This window comes from Psilocybe cubensis, chromosome 10 (genome assembly GCF_017499595.1).
Source record: "Psilocybe cubensis strain MGC-MH-2018 chromosome 10, whole genome shotgun sequence".
NCBI lineage: Eukaryota > Fungi > Basidiomycota > Agaricomycetes > Agaricales > Agrocybaceae > Psilocybe > Psilocybe cubensis.
Genome location: NC_063008.1, coordinates 2,271,630 through 2,290,277, shown reverse-complemented (window position 1 = coordinate 2,290,277; position 18,648 = coordinate 2,271,630). Strand labels below are relative to the sequence as shown.

Here is an 18,648-nt window from a genome sequence, read left to right as displayed (position 1 = left end):
CGGATTTCCATGATTCTATATACCACAGATAGGTGTCATTTGGGGCTACTACACAATTGTATTATATTTGTATTTTTTGGGTGTTATCTTGCCCATCATATTTCACCTTTTTGCTATTTTTAGAGAATATTGCTTATTCTTCTTGTACCATTTTGTGAGGTGCTCTGGCTGTTTAGCATACTGAATATAATATGTAGAGGACCGTAATAGCTATCCGCAGATGTATAATATGAGGATTTTGGTGAAGTATAAGCTGTGATATGCTCATTTTTGTCAGGGTACGTATTGGTGCCACCCCTATCCGTTATCGTTATCTGTTACGGTCCCACGCTGTCATGCCTTGTTCTATCTTTGTGTTCGGTCCCACGTCTATTGTTCTCCTGTTTCATCTATTGATAGTTGTCATATGTCGAGTACTCTAGTCCGGGAAGTAGTTACTCCGGTCTCCATGTATATATAGGGTCCTGGGGTCAGTAGTCAGACCCCAGCTTCGATATCAACTTGGTCTTTGGGCATTCTTCTCTCTTGACTTAAGTCGATTCCTAACAGCATATCGAAGCTACCCAACGTTGCCCTGGTACTCTATCCACTGCAGCGCTCGTCTACTCCACTCTACCTTGCCCCCACCTACTATACTCTATGGCCGACCCTCCTTCGTCTTACGATGGGTTTATGACAATGTCCCTCGAGGACCGTTTCACCCTCCTCTTTAGGGCGCAGCAAGTCAGGTTCGATGCCGATAAAAAGGTTGATGACCGACTGTCTGCCATTGAGTTTAAACTCGAACGCCTCACGGCCTCCCTACCCAAACCGCCTGCCGCTCCCACTCCCTCTGCTCGCGCACCTCGTGCTCGACGCACCTCTAGAAAGGAACGCCCGGCTGCACCTACCTCTACCCCTACTACAGGGCCTCCGCACTCCCAATCCATCCGCTCTACTACTACCAAAGCCGCCCTTGAGAAGATCGTCGCTACCCTGTCTATTGCGGACGAACAGGCTGGCCACGTCATAGGGCGCGCAGGAACTGGCTTACGCCAAATCCACAACATCTTGCATGCAAAGATCTTGGTCTCCCCCGTCGTCACCTCCGGTTTGCGTGCCGTCACTATTAGGGGCACTGCTCGTGAAGTCGGTGATGCTCTTTCTGCTATCGGCAAGCGGATTGCCCGTCGTTGCATCCGCAACCCTAGGTCCAAGAAGCCTAAACAGCCTCCTGCGCCCACTGCCGCCCCTCCTACCCTCGTCATTGAACCTCCTTCTCCTACTCCAACCTCAAGCTCTACCCTAACTACGCGGACATCCCATTCCGGGACGGCTTCTCCGCATTTGCCCACTCCTATGGCTGTTGACACTCGCTCCAGCCCATCCTCGTCGCTCACCCCTGGTTCGCCTATGGAGGTGGACGCTCTCAGGGCTCCGCAGCAACACTCTGACGGTTACTCTTGCCCCGGGCCTGTTCAGCCTAGGGAGGGAATTCAGACCGCGCGTCGTGGCGGTGGACCGCCTCATGTCTTTGGTGCAAACCGTCCACGGTAAAGACCAGGTCGTTGGGACACCGACCTTTAGAGGGGAGGTGATGTCAGGGTACGTATTGGTGCCACCCCTATCCGTTATCGTTATCTGTTACGGTCCCATGCTGTCATGCCTTGTTCTATCTTTGTGTTCGGTCCCACGTCTATCGTTCTCCTGTTTCATCTATTGATAGTTGTCATATGTCGAGTACTCTGGTCCGGGAAGTAGTTACTCCGGTCTCCATGTATATATAGGGTCCTGGGGTCAGTAGTCAGACCCCAGCTTCGATATCAACTTGGTCTTTGGGCATTCTTCTCTCCTGACTTAAGTCAATTCCTAACAATTTTAGGGTGGAAACCTAATGTCTTTTTGTTGACCTCATACCCAAGGTGTTCTTCTTCATCTAGAAAGTTTCAAAGGTATGCATTGTGTTTCTGGTACTGTATAGGACAGTTTTACATACTTATATGTGCTGGAAATGTTCATCCTATGCTATAATAAAATACACAAACTCTAGGAAGGATGGGGAATGGTACCATCCAATATTGGAATTTGATTAAGATTAAGGGCTCTAAAAATTGGTATAATAGGTGCCTAACCAACCCTAGCTGGACCTGAATTTATCTGATCAGGAAGGCAATTATACAAGGGGTAGGAGGAGGGGTAGGGTGCACATTCTAATTCAATAGGTTCCACTGCTCCAATTAAGCTAAAACTTGGCATGTACTCCCTCTAACTTAAAAAAAAAAATAATAAAATGGTCAAAAGAGTGAATACCAACCCCTGGAGGGTGCTATTCAAGGTGCGCTTTTTGACCAAAACATTGTACACTTAATTGCACAGTAATGAGTAAAGATATTGCAATTCTAATTTTAGATTCGAATTGAGACACCTTAAAACTATAGGTCTACTAAAAAAGACCAAGGGAAACGGTCCAGAAATGCCCCCAAAAGCACCCAATTCATTGCCAGCAATGCACAAAAGTAGCATAGGATGAGCTCTATTTATAGAGCTAGGGGCCGAGGCAAAGGGGAAGGCCCAGAACCCTAATTGAGCATGATGTCATATCCATCAATGATGGCCCAAAGCCTAATTCTAATCAGATCAATGACATCAGGATCATTTCATTAAGTAATGTAGAAAGAATGATACAGCTATTAAGTAATCTAAAAAAGAATAATGTAGCTCTTGGACAATTAATGATGCAGCTCCAGAAATTAATGATATAGCTTTTAAAATCAATGATACAAGCTTTGGGCAGCTATGATACAGATTTGGGTGGCTATGATACAAACTTTGGGCAGCTATGATACAGATTTGGGTGGCTATGATACAGATTTATGATATAGCTTGGCCTATAATGATATATATTTTGCATCTAAAAAAGGTGGGCACCATATAAACAGGTGTGAAGGGCAAGTGCCCAAGTTGAATCAAATAAGTGGTAGGGACCCCTCTGTTGTAACCATGCAATAATGGTAATTTTGTGATGAAATCCATAGAAATAGAGGACCATGGACATTGGGAAATTTCAAGAGGTTGGAGTAAGCCATAAGATTTATGTGGAATAATTTTGCTTTGAGCACAATGTTTGCAGGAAGATACATAAGATTGTACAAATCTTTGCATATTAGGCCATGAGAAATCCCTAAATACAAGATCATATGTTCCGGCATAGTCTGGGTGTCCTGATAGAACCAAACTATGATGAAGCTGCAAGATTTTGAGGCGGAGGGGTTCTGGAATATAGAGGCAACCATTGTGGAAGACTACTAGGTCATCTGAAGTGGTGAAAGATTCATTAGATTGGGTGTGGCTTCACGCCATTGTACGTCGTGCTTGTAAGTGTCCTTGAACTCTTGAAGTAGTTCAGAGTTGTCTAAAATAAATGTGGACAAGGCAGCAATCACTGGAGACACTGAGGAATGCAAGTTATAAGGGAATATTTGTTGTAAATAGTATTCAATTAATATTAGTTTTTGCTGAATTTTCAATATGTCATCTCCCTCTTGAGGCATGAAGTCCAAACGTCTTGAAGCCGTGTTCACAGGGTTATGCTTTCTGGGTTTATAGTCTAGCTGAAAGTCATATTCAGATAACAGCATAGACCAATGTGCCTGACATTGATTAAGTGTCTTCAATATCATAAAATATTCCAGATTTTTGTGGTCGCGAGAACAGAGATGGGTTTTGGAGAACCTATGAGCCAAAAGCGCATATCTTGGAACATGTCAACAATAGCAAGGAGCTCTTTATTGTAGATTTTGTAAGTAATTTCTGCAAATGAGAGCTTTCTAGAGTAATAAGCAACTGGTTGAAGTATGTCAGAAGAGTTGGATTGCAAGAGAATGGACAAGATAGCATAATCTGAAGCATTGGTAACCACGGTGTAGGATTTTAGAGTGTCAAAATGTTGTAAAACAGGAGCAGTTGTGAAGGCTAATTTGAGCTGTTCAAACAATGTTCTGGCTGCTTCTGTAGGACCTTGAAAGGATACTTTTGCTGCTTTGGTGGTTAAAAAAGTCAGTGATAGTACAGTCTCTGAATAATGATCCACAAATCTTCAATAAAAATTAGTGAATCCAAGAAATAATTGGATATCTTTGACGGTCTTAGGCTTGGGCCATTCTGTGATGGTGGAGAGTTTTTTTGGATTCATCTCTACCTCTTGAGAGGATATAATGAAGCTTAGATACTCAACCTGTGCTTTTCCAAATTTGTATTTCTTTGTATTTGCGAAGAGTTTAGCATTGTGTAGACATTCTGTCAGGAAAACATTATAATCAGTGTGACAAGGCCACCAACAAAGATCAAGCAAGAGAAAGAGAGAGAGCAGAGTAAGAGTAAGAGAGCAGAAAGAAAATAAGAGAGTAAAAGAGACTCAATGATTCTAAGAGATTACACCCATAATAGTGGATATCCTAAAAGATTGAAGCTGAGGCTACAGCTACCTACAAGTCCAGTATTTATACTCTACAGCTATTCTAGAATATTCCCTACATTACATCATAAAGGAAAGTTAAAGAATAAAAGTGACATTATATAGAAAAAGGATAAGTAAGACTAGGAATCATATAGAATTTACTAGAAAAAAGTGGAGCAAAAAGGCTATGATGAAAGAAATAAACTATCTAATCAGATAATTAATAAGATAATGAAAGAATAAGATAAATCTGTGAAAATAAAGAGGGAAAACTGGAGAAACACTGACATCACCCCCTCTCTAAGGCACATTTTCCACAATGTGCACATGGATGAGTTAGTTTGGAGGGTTTAAGAAGGGGAGGAGGTTCAGTAAAGTTAATAATAGGAGTAAAAGAAAGTCTATTAAAGGTCACAGTAGAAATCCTTCTAGGTGCTGAAGGGTGTTTGGCATGGAAGTCTTTGATAGCCTTAGAAGCATTTTTCAAATGCTCTGCAGGCTCCCAAGTGCATTCTTTATTAGGATAGTTTTTCTACTTGACCAAATATTGAAGTTTGTTTCTCACATAAGACAGTTTATTTATAATGTACATTACCTAAGATTTAATAATAAGGATATTACGTGAAACATGGTGGATTTACTTCCGCTACCTAATTAGGAGATTAGCGTGCTACACGTGTGATTTAGCCTGGCAAATCATAGCATACATGACGTGCCATTTAGCGCTAAATGGAGCTGCCGGGTGGCCTGCGGAATCCGCGTGTCTACCTACATGGAAGAAACATGGGCCGGAAATGAGCCGGACGGGTCCATTTGCATCCTGTGTATTGCAAGCAGACAGATCCGCTTGACCCATGTTGTGCTGAGACGGGTACATTCATCCATCCGCTTCTGTATTCCGACAAATATTCGCCTTGAATCGTACATCGGATGACTGTTAATATATGTAATAAGGTGTATAGATTATAACTGGCAGCACATTCCTTTCCACATACCCTGATAGCATGGATTATGCCTTTGAGCTAACCCAATCCCTCTCAAACTACATGAAGGCAAAGATAGCTAGTTGTTTTTGGCATGCAGAACTGCCTAATCAAATCCGGGAAAACTTTAGTGCTGAGACCATGTTTGAGTGCAATCTAGCTGTGGAGGTGATTTTGCAGGCATTTGAAAATCAAGGTATGCAATCAATAAGCTTTGAAAATTGAGATTAAATAATGTGTAAATGGCAAAATATACGACGTGGGATGCAGAAGAATATTTGACCCATCTCAGCGCACGTTGCACGGGTCAGAATTCTGCCGTTGAGGCTTGCCTGAAAGACCAGTTTTCTCCGGTGCATTCTACATTACAGTACCAAACCCTGCCCGGAACTGTAATCGATAGTGCAGGCAACATATTAGTGTGGTACCTGCCAGGTATTTTGTCAGAGACAAGGGTGGTGAATTTTAGAAATGGACCAATTAATTCCTATATTATGCTTTCTAAAGAGTAACAGGAGAGTGTGTGGAATTCATTATAGGATATTGAAACAATGATTCACAAGGCGGTACCTTTGGCCACAAGCTGGAGGATTAATGACAGTTACTTTCGATATGAGCCTGGTTGGCTTCAATCTGGAAATCTTAACTTTTTCCCGACATGGTTTCAGCAAGGCCATGAGGTGAGAAACTTGTTTACTAAGTATTATAGTGCCTCATATTTTCCTCAGAGGTCCAACCCGCTTGAGGTCTCCTTGGACTTGTGTAATCCTATTGGACAGGAGTTTATACGAGACATGATGACATCTTCGGCTTTGCTGGAAGCCATCTTGAGCATTATACACTCCAAGCAGTACCGGGCGGGAATGAAATTTCTTCAACGGCTTGCTGCGGAACTGGAGCTCGTCCATAAGGCCGAAATATTGAAGCAAATTCTCACAATATGGAGTTCGCCCTTTGGAGTCATGACCACCATTAGCAACCAAGATACACCGTACCATCGGGATAATGGGTCATGCTACTCATGGTATGATTTTTTGATGCCACTTGGGAAGGGTGAACACGGACGGCTTGAGCTTCCTGGCCTTGGACTTTGGTACAAGTATGATCCCATGATCCTTGTTGCAATTACCGGCAGGTTGCTTCAACACGGCGCGGTGTGCAAGGGAAATAGGGCAGTCATAGTCTATTACATGCGTAGGACTGTATTTGAAGAGCTGGGAGTCCAAGAGGCGGGATGGTCTACTACGTACAATCTTTTTTGCAAATTTACCGGCCACCAATACTTTTGATTTTGAAATATGATCAGTTTTTGACTTGGAAGTTGAGTTTGGGAAAGATTTTTTTATATTTCCAAAACAAAACAGTATGAAAGCTACAGCACAATCAGAATTTTCTGTTCCAGGATGTTTCCGACGCGCCCGCGCTGAGCTCTTCCAAGATCACCGGAATCATCGGACTCCGCTGTTGTATTACTGGTGGAAAAGGCATCATCCGCCTTCTCTTCAACGTCCTGTGTGAGAGGTGGGCAACTAAGATTCCTCATCCCAGGGTGTTTCCGACACGTCTTTGCTAAGCTCTTCCGAGTTACCGGAAGCATCTGACTCCTCTGTCGTATTACTGGCGGAAGACTCCTCATCCGCCTCCTCTTTAAAGTCCTGTGCGAGATGCTCTAAAAACGTAGCTGGTGTAGAGGATTCAGTGGTATCGGATGTACTATCATTATCATCCTCTTCTACCGGGAAAACAGGTCTTGACCTTGCGTTAAAAAGGAAGGTGTTGCTGGTGTGTGCATTTGACGGAGGGCTGACGGAACCGGGCGTAGGCAGAGTATCTGTTGGGAGATGAATATTTGCAGTGTTGGAGGGTGGCAAATGATACCAGAGTGGATGAAAAGGTAGTTCCTTGACGGCAATAAAAGAATAAAAAATGTTGTTGATGTAAAATAAAGTGACCTTGAGCTTTGAGACCTTGAAGGACCGGGCTTGAGCCATTATAGCTCCCCAACTGTCAGGAGAAGGGTGAACGGGATGCTGAAATTTGTATTTGGCTGAAAGCCCTTTGCCGTTAGAGAACAGGTGCTCCTTAGAGTCAATCCACATCTTCTCCAATACAGAATATCTGCCCAAGGTGGCCAAAGAAGTAGTCACTGCTTTATGGGCATTCTTTATTTTGTCCGCCACATTCCGGCGCAGGTAAGCCAACTCCCTCATTACGCCCGTTAGGATAGGCTGACCGCAGCGGGGACAGTAGGGCGGTCTGTGGTCAGAAATTGCAATCGGGGATGTTTCATCCCGCGTGTTTGCAACAAGGGTCGGCGGATTGGGTTTCCCCGTGGGCGGTGAAAACGCAGAGCCATGCTTCCCCATGAACGCGGATCCGTGCTTCCCCGAGATGGGGACGGATGTCTGTTCAGCCGCCTTTCCCTTGCCCTTGGGATTGTTTTCTTGATTTTTTGGAGGCCCAGAGGTGGATGAATTTGCACCCTCCTTAGCTTCTTTCCTCTGATTATTTAGCCAGAGTACCTCTTGTTGGTATTCAGGCAGAACCACCTGGTGGGAAGCACGCAAATCAGATATAATCCACCGCAATAAAAAAACATACCTTGTTCCAAAATTCTCTTGCTTGCGATTCAACGGTAACAAAGGCAACTTGCCACTCATTGCCTTCAGCAAATCCGTCCCTCCACCAATATCCCCAGCTCTTGGTCTGATTTAAAATTTCATCATCTTCCCATGCTGACCAGCTTTGATTTAAAGATTCAAATAGAATAGCTCGATGGTGGGGAGTTCGGTTCAAAACGGCATGTATACTCTGATTGAGAATTTCTGATATAAAAAATGGAATATCAACTTGGAATCCATTGACATAGCAGTATCCGAGTACTCTCAGCAGTATAGCCTATCGAGCAGTTCTCAATGCAAGATATAATAGTTCAAAATTACTGTCTTACCACCTCCAGGTCAAGCAAATACATCCATTTTTGGCAACGCACAGAGGAAACAGAGTCTCCGTTTGCAATGAACAAACGGTATCCGGCACGGATCCGTGTACCACAAATATGGACATGAACTTTGGCCAGAGCACGTCGCTCATCATAGGTAAGGAGATGATGTTCATCCTTGACAGGAGGTTTAAAAAGCTGCAGTAAGTGCATGAATTCAACGAGATGGGATACAACAAGAATGTTCAAAGAACTGGTTAATCTGTAATTATAAATCTCCACACGGACGGATACTCCGGATTAATTTGACGGAAAACCTTATCCGCGGCCTGCCCCAGATCATTTCACATGGCAATCTGCTTTTGAGCATTTGCCCTGTAACCAACTAACCTGTCAGGAATAAAATCATGCCGTGCACACCATGTCTTTGCCATATACACATAAAATCTGACAGTCCATTCCATTTCCTTTTTTGTCAAGGCCAGCTCCTCTTGCCATCTATTCCTCTGAGCTCGCGCGCGGAGCCAGTTTAGCCTGAAGACTAAAAAACCCTTGAGAAAAAAATTAGAAATACAAATGGCAGTACTCACACTCATTAACGTATAATTGATTATCATTGTCCAGGCCCTGACGGGATCTCTAAATCCAACTTAGACGGTCCGAGCTTCCTCTGCAAATGTTTGGATCCGACACGGCATTACTATGCTTGCAATCATGGACTTGCAGAATGGGATATTGTTTCCGAATATTATCCTTGTCTTGCACGCCAGTAGATAAATAGATCATCTTCTGACGGTTTGTGTTGTAGAGTCGCCGGTGCAATTTCCAGGAAGCATTCAAAAGCTTGACGCCATCCCAAGCACAAGTCCCCATATAGACGGAGTCGGCGGTCTGAACCTGATATTTATACTGCCAAGACAGCTGGATCAAGGCTGACCGGACAGCTTCCAGACAGTCATCTGCGTGGCCATGTCTTATTTGAAGTTCAAGTTTGCGAAGCCCCTTTAAAATGAGGTTTGTTCCCGCGTCAAGGCTGTCAAAGAAATCTGGTTTGACGGCGGAGGGAAATGGAAGCGGCTGTTGTTCCGGATCCGCGCGGGTAATGTTGACATTTCCAAGATCAGGATTGTCGTTGTCACTGACTTCATAGTCAAGTATGGGAGCGATGTCCCCTTGAATATCCTCCAAGACATCTTTGCCCATGAAGGTCATAGCGGATCGACAGAAGGCTTCAATGCGGGTCCGCATGGAGTGACGTTTATTGACCAAGTCAAGTTTCCCTGAGCTCTAATCTAAAAACATGTTAAATTTTGTAGGATGCAATTGAAATAATTGTACTGCGCTTGCTCCAGTTTTAAGCCGGATGATATCCATGCTGCCTTTCCAGTAGCACCATTAGATGTAAGTTCCATATTTGAAAGATGCAATTCAATTTCTTGGCGTCCAGCAGCCGTTTTCACTTTTCTTGCCATTACCTTGCCAACAGCGTTGGCCACACCTTGTTCTTGGTCCGCTTCTGCTTTTGAAATTTCATCTTCCCAAGTGTTAATGAGCCCGGAATCTTGTTGATCCGTGATACCCCTATAAAATTGGTCTGTGATTCTGGACTGTTCCCGTGCCCGTTTGAACTTTGCAGCAATTGTTGCAGCCATATTAATGGTCTTCTTCCAGTTGGAATCCCCCATGTGGTCGTCCAAAACCTCTGCTTGATGGGCAGTGGTAGCGGAACATGTACTCCGGAATGTGTCATTTAACACGGACCACAACAGCTCCAGGATTTCTCCGTCAATGATTCCCACACCCAGGATATAGGTGGATGCATAGTTGTAAAGACATTCCATCTTGTGCCCGTGGATGTGAAATAAACCAATTGCAAAAATCATTTTAACAGAAGGTGGCCAATGCATTTTTGTGGACTTAGAGAGACGCCTTGCCAAATTAACGCAATATTGACAGTTTATATTGTAGATTTCCAAATGTTTTGTGATTCCCTGTGTGTTGGTAGTTTCCCTGGCCTGAGTCAAAGACCAATCCATGTGCATCTGCTTTTTGCCTTTGTCAAAATCGACAACGCTGGATGGACAGAAGCATCCATGCCTAGCGCAAGCGTGTGCCCCAATTCCATGTACTCTCTTACCCGGGCTGACTCTGTTTTCAGCTTTCTGGGCGTGGTAGTTATGACATGTTTGTTCCTGATATTTTTTTACACGAAGGATAAGCCATCCGCCGTGGAAGATTTTTTTGACATGGAAGGGAAGCATCCGCCGTGAAAGATAAATCATGGTAGATAACGCATCCGTTTATAACATGGAGCAAGAGAAATTGCTTTCTTGATGTGCTCCTTGTATGGGCCCGGAGCAGTCATGTATCCTTCTCCAACGCTCAACCAAACATCGTCTCCCTCGTTTTTCTGATTGAGGTGATCTGCTTTGAAATTACCATCTGCAACATAACTACATATGTACAGATTGCTATTTGCTCTCAATTGCAGTGAGCCTTAATGAGTAACCAAAACTCATCTGTCAGCATCATCAATCCAGGTATCAGGTAGGTTTATTCCAGGCTGTGGACAGGCGGGGCAGAATAAGGCCAACTTTCCTCTCCTATCTTCAACTTTGGGATGATCCTTGGTCCGCGTCATTTGTGGTGCAGGCGGACCATCTAATCTGCTGTGTCCCGGTGACGGGTCCATTGACATACCGAGTTCCTAAGACGGACTATCAGATCTGCTGTCAATCGGATCAGATACATTAATACCCATCCTCGCTGGTGATGAATCATGGCAATGACAATAGTAAGAAACCACCGCTTCTCTTATATGCCCTTCTCCATAATGTTGTCTCAGGACAAGGTCCCTGTATTCTCTACTAAGCCTTCTCAATTCACGATAACGGTTCAGCACCTTTTTTGGAAATGCTGGCAAAGTCAGTCTTCGCAACTTTTGGTAATACTGATAAGCCGACGTTTTGCACTCAAGGTTGTCTATCCAAAAGTCCTCAAGGACCTCAACTGTAAACACAGTTTGAATGTTTTCAAAGCTGGCTGCAAATAATCCCATCTCCAGATACTGTAAATCGATAGACGGAAGGCAGACGGACCGGCATGTGCATGTTCGCACGGGCAGATAATGGACTCCGGAGGTGTGCACAATTGCCTTGAAAGGAATTCCATTGTTGTCTGCTGCCTTTGGACGAGGTTGGTCCAGATAGGTTGTATCGACTTCCTCAAATAGATCATCGTCTTCATCGTTTCCATCGTCCAGCTCAACCAAATGGGGTACCTCCGGGTCCACCAGAAGCTAAGCCGTAAAGGATTCTTGGTCATTGCTCGCAGGAAGCAGATCCAGGTCCAATCTGTGTTCATCTTCAAAGATGGGCAAATTGTTTCCGCCGTGCCCATGACTCCCGGATGAATTGTTTCTGCCGTCACATCCTAGATGGCTCGGATCCATGGGATAAGGACACCGCTTCCCATTATGACCCAAATACAACTTGACACCCACTTCCCACAGAGCTCCCGGACAGAAATATAGACCCGTCCACTTCTCAATGCGGTGGAAAGGTGTAAATTGATGGTTTCTTTGCAGGCATTCAGAACACAAAATTCTAGAGCCAAAGCATTGGCAACATCTCCACACTCCAGACATTCCTTGACATTGCTGACACCGTCCATTCAGATCCGGATCCGGGGCTTCTCCTCCAATCATTGTTCCAAGATACACTTCTCGTTTTGGGAGCCATTCCCTCAGGTAATCATTTTGAGACTGGATAGGTAAAGTCATCCTGATCATTCTACTGAAAACATGTTAAACATACCTTTTCTCCCGTTCTGTTGTCATCTAGCTGTCTCAGGTTATCAAGTACCTGCTGATCAGTTAGATCTCTTGGATAATGAGGTATTTCTTCTTCCAGAATGTTGTGTTCATGGTTTTGGAAAGAGTAAGTCGGTGTTTGAGGGAGGTTTGTTGATGATGATTCTGCAGGAAGTTTGTGGATCCTTGGCCGCCCTCTCTTTTGTTTCTTGGCCCCACTAGACCAGGAGGCCTCCCAAACATTGGAAAACTCCTCATCTAATCCCCTATCAGGTATTTTCTTGAAGCCCATGGATGTTAGAAACAAAAAGTCTGACAGCCTGTGAGCGCAGATCTAAATGTAGTATAACATGTTTATTTCTGTAGATAAATTTCCTTCAATTATGCCATTGTAAAGAGGGGAAAAATAGCTTTCATATGACCTATCTTGCAGCATATTTGAATGAGTGAGTGAAATGCTATGAACAAAACTTGATTCAGAGATGCACAAAATGGACGTGATCCCATCATAAATGTACAATATGATGCAGAATGAGCCTTTCAGAACCACACTTTGGAGTGTTTTTGAAATATCTTTTCACTGGCTGGCCCCTTATTCCTCTGGCATATATCATATTAAAGATAATCTTAACAGCTACAGAATGACATTTTTTGTAGAAGGTGAGTCCTTATATTTATGGAGATATTCTCAATATACTAGAAAATGTGTCAAAATGAGCTCACTGAGATCATTATATTTTTTGAAAAAAATTATGCATTTGAATACCTCTCATGGTCTCTGAGATGACTGCTGTTTTGGGTTTCACAAGTTTTGGGTGAGAAGACGTGAATTTGTATTTTGTGTTTCTGTATCTTTACAACCATCCAACAAGAATTTGAAATCTTGTAAAATTATCTTTATATAAAGCGCTAAATGTTTACAAAATTTGGTGTTTATTAATTGAGTGCAGAGGGAACTATTGCAAAATCATGAGTTCAATGTATGTGACAGTGACCAGCATGCTTTGATCATCGTGGCCAACGATGAAGTGGGATTACCTGATTGGGAAAAATATGACATCACATCATTTATTTAGTATGATCGGAAGCTTATTTTATCTCCGTATGATGTGAGATTTGACTAGATCACACAGATACTCATCAATAAGCTACTTGTTACATCACTGCAATTATGCCTACCAATGCATCCCCCGACGCAGATCCGCTTCCTTCCACCGCAAATGCCACAACCCACAACGGACCCAGAAGCGGACAGACAGCGGAGGGTGACTTTCCGCCGGAAGAATCAAATATATGGACCACAAAGGAAATGCGCGTGTTGAAAAAGCATGTATAGTCCTACAAAAATACATCAAAGTCATCCAAAGCAGACTACATACAAAACACTGTCATACCTGAGCTGCAAGCTACATGGGATCACAGATACTCTAGACGTGCTAGGAAGGAAGATAAGCAACTACACAAAGAATGGAAGGTGAAGAAGCATGTGAGCTTGTTGTTTCTTTGAAAATTTTGTTACACACATAAACCATCACAATAGCGAATATTAAATTGGTTTAGAAACCATGCGTCAAATCAAATTAGTGTAAAATTGGAAGGATTGAACTCCCATATAACCTTTCAGACGGTATTTTGTGAGGAGAAGTCGGCAGAGATTGACTCCGAGGTTGCGCTTCTATCAGGGAATGCTGCTCAAGGAAGTAAAGATTGGATGAAGTTTTATTAACAAGGACGTAAGCAGGTTGAGGCCAGATTGATTCAGGAGGAGCAGAACAGGTTCATGGAGATCCTTGAGGAATGGAATAAGAAAGGTGTTTCAAAATCAACGAAGGCAAAGTGAGTTGGTGGAACTTGTTTCCGCCGTCAATCTGACATCTGCAGGACTGCTGCCAGGCAAGGCAGAAAAATACTTCGACAAATGGAGAAACTTAAGTGGCAGAGAATGGGTATGAGGTCCATTACCTTTGAGGAGCATTATGATATTGAGGGTAAAATTGAATACTCAATGTAAGTGTTAAACACGGCATGAACAAGTTCCGCCGTAAGCATTCACGGCGAAATAATTTGGCCCGTATTAATGTTGACTGGTGGGCATTGAAGGACCCAGACAAGCAATCTAGTACTCGACGATGTCAGAATTCCTTCCTTTGGGCAACTCTTTCCATCCGAGTTGGCTGCTTTCCGCAAAGCGTTTGTTCAATACTTTGTCCACATTTTAGAAATAGAGAAGGGTGTGGCCAATCCAGCACTGCCAGAAGCATCGTTTCATGAAAAATCCCTCAAGTTTAGCAGCAATGGATTTCCAATAATACCTAGTCCTATCTATGGCTCAACTGGGAGAGAAGTCGCTTATGCACAAAAGTCAATTATTAGAATTTACATGAACAAGGTTTATGGTGTGTAATTTGTCTATGTCCTCAACAAACTTGCTAACTATGTATACAGCTTTAGCCAAGGACAGGCCTGGTTCAAGTGTTCCTTGGGATGCTCTTGAAAGGCGTTCTGCAGAAATGATTGATCTAGAGTATTAGCCAAGTTCAATCCCTGTGACGGATCCCAGCCGGCTCCGCCTGGAGTCAACTTCTGCAATTCTCAAGCTATGGAGGGACTGTCAAGCCCAAGGAGACATCCCCTTTAAATTCTCAAAGATTTTTGGAAATGGCTATGACATTATGGAACCTCTCTATCCGTTCAACTTGTTTGACGGCTTAGAAGCCCACCCAATACTTCCACCTCCTGCAGCCATAACCAAACGTCGTCTGAGGCAAAAAGCTATACAACTTCAAACCCAATCTTCAAGCGACTCTGAATCATCCAATTTGTCAGAGTTTGATAATGGACAGGGCAGTCCGGCATCCGCGATGCCATGCACTACTGCCAGATTTGAAGTCACACCAGAGACGGATGAGACTCCTACCGACGCAACTTCAAGATCTAGCAAGCCGCCCTCTCTACCAAGTAGATCCAGCCCAACAATTGTCAATCCATCATCCAGCCCAACTCCAGAGGTTGAGGAGGCGCCTCCCAAGCCAGCTAGAAAGATTATGCCAAGAAAAAGAACAGTGCCATATGTTGGAACGGCGGAAATGGACAGACCCGATGAAGAGAGTTCTGTACCCCCCCAGTTAAGCCAAAACCAACTAGAAGGATTCAACCTAGGAAAAAAACAAAGCCCTACTCAGATCCACTTGACACAGTGGAAGAAGATGGAGTCCAAATAAGAACAACCCAAGACACGGATAATACACGGGCCAGCAGGGACGTGACTTGTGATGCCTTCGTGGAGACAGTAATAAGTCCAGAAACGGATGAAACACGGGCCCGCAGGAATGTGACTTCGGATGCCTTAGCACTTCAGGAAGCAAGTCTGCTTGTTGTAGCAGGTAAAAGACAAAGAAAAAAAACTTTGAAAGCCTAGCTGTTGAAGTAGATTCATGATACCTATTGAATGTAATTCTTTTCATTCTTATCTTGATGTTTCTCAAACATGTTTTCACACAAAATCAAAACAAAAAGTGGGATTCATTAAAAATCATCAAGTGCTACTTTTTAGGAGAGGTATAAAACAGATGAGCACATGAGAGTAAAAACTAGATACAGTCCAAATGATGAAAAAACTGTATAGGGATGTGAGCAATGTAATATATGACAGGCAAAAAAGGAGACCAAAAAAAAGTTACAAAGAATTGAAATACACTACTTTTTTTGGGCCTTGGATTTTTTGGGCAAGCGTGATGCTTCAGCCAGAGTCGTTTCTGCCTTTTGCTTTTGTCTAGCCCTTGTCTTTGTGGCTATGTTCGACGCGGGCAGCATGGACGCCACGATCTCAACATTCTCCTCCACAATTTCAACCTCGTTGCTGTCTGAGGGATCAGACAACTCCGATGAGTATCTATTTCCAGATGGCCCGGCCTTGGAGGATAGCTTAGCCTTTGACAATGGCTTAGCCTTTGAGGATGGGCCAGCCTTTGACAATGGCGCGGCCTTTGACAATGGTGCACCCTTTGACAATGGTGCGGCCTTTGACGTCAAACTTTGAGGACGTGGAGCTGGCAGAGGGGGTGGTGGAAACAGGGAAAAGATGGGCGGTACCAGGAGGAGCAAGGGTCGGCCAGCTAGGGGGGCGAAGGCGCTTCCGGAGTTGAACCGGGCAAGAATAGCACTGTTGGTGGCACAGACATGGCAGAGAGAATGGGTGCTGCTGGAGGTAGAGGTGAGGAAGGGAGGGGTGCTGGCGGTGGTGGTGGGCTTGGGGATTGTGGTGCAGAGGTGGGTTCACGGGTCTACGACGGACCCAATTCTTGTTCAACCTCCGTCTTGGAGGGTCCTGCTGCCTGTTTGGGGGCGGGATTCCTTTGTTTATCCTGCTCCAGCAAATTGTCGACCATATCTCGGACGTGGTTGATCCTCTTGGTGATGTTGTTGAACATTGTGACGGAAAGCGAGGTGCTTCCTGCCACTTATTCTTTGGCCATGGTCCATTTGGCCTTCACCTCTTGGATGCCGTCCTCAATGCTCTTCATCCTATTCTCCACCGCCAAGTTTGTCTCGGCAAACGTTGCAATCCATGCATTAATCACCGTCATGGACGCGGATAACCCGTCCAGCCGTTTCATGATTCTGCCTTGGCGCTCAAAGAGCTGCACAAGCAGTTCTTCCACATCCTCAGGGAACAACCCTTCCCCGGCCTTCCCCTTCGCCGGAACATCTTCTCCCTCCTCCAACTTCAACGCCTCCCCATAGCTTCCCAGTGGCGTCGTCAAAAATTGACCCACAAAGGTGTTGTGCCCCGGGTAGAAGCTGCAGTGGATCTTGCGAGACTTGCAAGACTCGCAAGATTGGTGCTTCACGGGGACAAGAGGCTCAGTGCCTGTCTTCCCCTTGACATAGCATGGCACCTTGAATTTGATGCATGCCGTGCACCTTTCTACCATGTCTACCATCCTCTCCGGCACCTGGCGCACTTTCTGGGATCTTGACCGCGCCTTCCTGAATGGGGGGGACATCGTCTTTGGTGTCCTTCTTTACGAAACGCGTGCGCATCTTCCGGGTGGGGGGTGACAGTGGGGGTGGTAGACGGTGCCCCTTTGTTATCGCCTTTGTTGTCCTTGTCGACGTCCGCGTCCGCGTCTTTGTCCGTGTGGCTTCCTATGATTGCCTTGCTCCTGAATTTCCCCTGCTTGGACTTCGCCAATCTTTCCAGCTTCTCCCTGTACGCTGGGTGACCAGGCATGTTGGAGGCGGTGATGTGGGGAATGATTTCCCCCTTCTTTGTCCATGGGCCCCTGTAATCCGCTGGAGCTAACTGAATGGACTCTATAGGATCCGCCGCTTTCCGTTTGCCCTTGTCTTTGTGGGCGTCTGTCACGGGTCCGTCTTCCACCGGGGGTTCGACTGCCTTGCCCTTGCTTTTCTTGGCCCGTCTCTTCTCCGTCTCCTCCTTGTTCCTCTTCTTGTTTGTCTCCTGCTCCTACTCCTGCTCCTGCTCCTGCTTCCTCTTCCTCCTCTCCTCCACCTTCTGCCTTTCCTGCTCCCTGGTCCTCCTCTCCTGCTCCCTCTTCCTCCTCTCATCCTTGTTCTTCTCCTCCATCTTCTGCTTCTCTTCCTCCCTCTTCCTCCTCTCCTCCTTCCTCCTCCTCCTCCCTCTGCCTCTCCTCTTCCTTCTCCCTCTTCTTTTTCTCCTCCCTCTTCCTCCTCACCTCCCTCTTCCTCCTCACCTCCACCCTCTGCCTCTCCTCCTCCTCTTGCTCCTTCTTTTCCCTCCTCTTCTCTTGCTCCTCCTCCTCCCTTCTCTTCCTCTGTGCCTCCTGGCCTTCCTGGTATGCCTTGAAATTTGCGACTTGATGATGCAAAGTCGCCCAGTCAACCTCAAACCTTGCTACCTGCTTGCCGTCCTTGTCCTGGCTGGTCTTGTATAAATACACGACAGGGCTCGCAACATAGTTGATGAGCCGGAAGCAGGCGGCGTCCCTGACATGCTCCTGACACAATGGAACCTATTGGAATTTTTTTTTTGTTGAGCAAGTCATGATCAAAGGATATTGTTTACTCACCAAGTCCTTGTACAGCTGCTCCAACTCAGCATTGAATGTGCTTTCACCGTTGCAGTAGCACTCAGTAAACTTTTTTTCCCAGTCAGCGAGGCGTTGGGCAAAGGTGGCGGTGGTGGAAGATGAAGCGGCCATTGGGAAAGTATTTTTTTTTGGGGGAAGACGTGTTAATGGGTGAGGCACGGTAGAACGTGGGGATAGTGATCGTGGTTGGAGTTAGTCTAAAAAAAGTCTAAAAAAAGCAGTCCTGCAAAACAAAACCATACACAAACATGTACAATCTGAGTCATGTGATTTCTTCACCAGATCCAGTTTGTGCAAAAGTTGCTAAGTTTGATATATGAGTGAATCTATTTCCGTGTCATGGAGAATCCTCGGATAGTATTGTATTCCGTGAGATATATAAACAAGTCCACCCAGTTGCACTT

At 44.8% G+C, this 18,648-nt stretch overlaps 9 protein-coding genes across 9 annotated transcripts; 3 read left to right on the top strand and 6 right to left on the bottom strand.

Moving 5' to 3' along the window:
• Window positions 1-639: 639 nt before the first annotated feature.
• On the top strand, window positions 640-1,536 carry JR316_0010968 (uncharacterized protein; the record flags this gene model as incomplete). Its single annotated transcript, XM_047896632.1, has 1 exon — window positions 640-1,536. One exon carries the CDS (start codon window positions 640-642, stop codon window positions 1,534-1,536), a length of 897 nt encoding a protein of 298 aa, XP_047744677.1.
• Window positions 1,537-5,969: 4,433 nt separating this feature from the next.
• JR316_0010967 (uncharacterized protein) lies at window positions 5,970-6,707 on the top strand (the record flags this gene model as incomplete). The annotated part of the gene is made up of 2 exons (XM_047896631.1): window positions 5,970-6,098; window positions 6,147-6,707. 2 exons carry the CDS (start codon window positions 5,970-5,972, stop codon window positions 6,705-6,707), a joined length of 690 nt encoding a protein of 229 aa, XP_047744676.1.
• Window positions 6,708-6,947: 240 nt separating this feature from the next.
• Window positions 6,948-9,571, bottom strand: JR316_0010966 (uncharacterized protein; the record flags this gene model as incomplete). Its single annotated transcript, XM_047896630.1, has 5 exons — window positions 6,948-7,967; window positions 8,020-8,229; window positions 8,411-8,621; window positions 8,750-8,900; window positions 9,010-9,571. 5 exons carry the CDS (start codon window positions 9,569-9,571, stop codon window positions 6,948-6,950), a joined length of 2,154 nt encoding a protein of 717 aa, XP_047744675.1.
• Window positions 9,572-9,629: 58 nt separating this feature from the next.
• On the bottom strand, window positions 9,630-10,200 carry JR316_0010965 (uncharacterized protein; the record flags this gene model as incomplete). Its single annotated transcript, XM_047896629.1, has 2 exons — window positions 9,630-9,651; window positions 9,698-10,200. 2 exons carry the CDS (start codon window positions 10,198-10,200, stop codon window positions 9,630-9,632), a joined length of 525 nt encoding a protein of 174 aa, XP_047744674.1.
• A 1,911-nt stretch (window positions 10,201-12,111) lies between these two features.
• On the bottom strand, window positions 12,112-12,462 carry JR316_0010964 (uncharacterized protein; the record flags this gene model as incomplete). Its single annotated transcript, XM_047896628.1, has 2 exons — window positions 12,112-12,150; window positions 12,175-12,462. 2 exons carry the CDS (start codon window positions 12,460-12,462, stop codon window positions 12,112-12,114), a joined length of 327 nt encoding a protein of 108 aa, XP_047744673.1.
• A 2,380-nt stretch (window positions 12,463-14,842) lies between these two features.
• JR316_0010963 (uncharacterized protein) lies at window positions 14,843-15,391 on the top strand (the record flags this gene model as incomplete). Its single annotated transcript, XM_047896627.1, has 1 exon — window positions 14,843-15,391. One exon carries the CDS (start codon window positions 14,843-14,845, stop codon window positions 15,389-15,391), a length of 549 nt encoding a protein of 182 aa, XP_047744672.1.
• A 475-nt stretch (window positions 15,392-15,866) lies between these two features.
• Window positions 15,867-16,600, bottom strand: JR316_0010962 (uncharacterized protein; the record flags this gene model as incomplete). The annotated part of the gene is made up of 2 exons (XM_047896626.1): window positions 15,867-16,332; window positions 16,458-16,600. 2 exons carry the CDS (start codon window positions 16,598-16,600, stop codon window positions 15,867-15,869), a joined length of 609 nt encoding a protein of 202 aa, XP_047744671.1.
• A 30-nt stretch (window positions 16,601-16,630) lies between these two features.
• Window positions 16,631-17,403, bottom strand: JR316_0010961 (uncharacterized protein; the record flags this gene model as incomplete). The annotated part of the gene is made up of 2 exons (XM_047896625.1): window positions 16,631-17,093; window positions 17,135-17,403. 2 exons carry the CDS (start codon window positions 17,401-17,403, stop codon window positions 16,631-16,633), a joined length of 732 nt encoding a protein of 243 aa, XP_047744670.1.
• Window positions 17,404-17,737: 334 nt separating this feature from the next.
• JR316_0010960 (uncharacterized protein) lies at window positions 17,738-18,355 on the bottom strand (the record flags this gene model as incomplete). The annotated part of the gene is made up of 2 exons (XM_047896624.1): window positions 17,738-18,166; window positions 18,224-18,355. The coding sequence occupies 2 exons, from the start codon at window positions 18,353-18,355 to the stop codon at window positions 17,738-17,740; spliced, it is 561 nt and encodes a 186-aa protein (XP_047744669.1).
• Window positions 18,356-18,648: the final 293 nt, after the last annotated feature.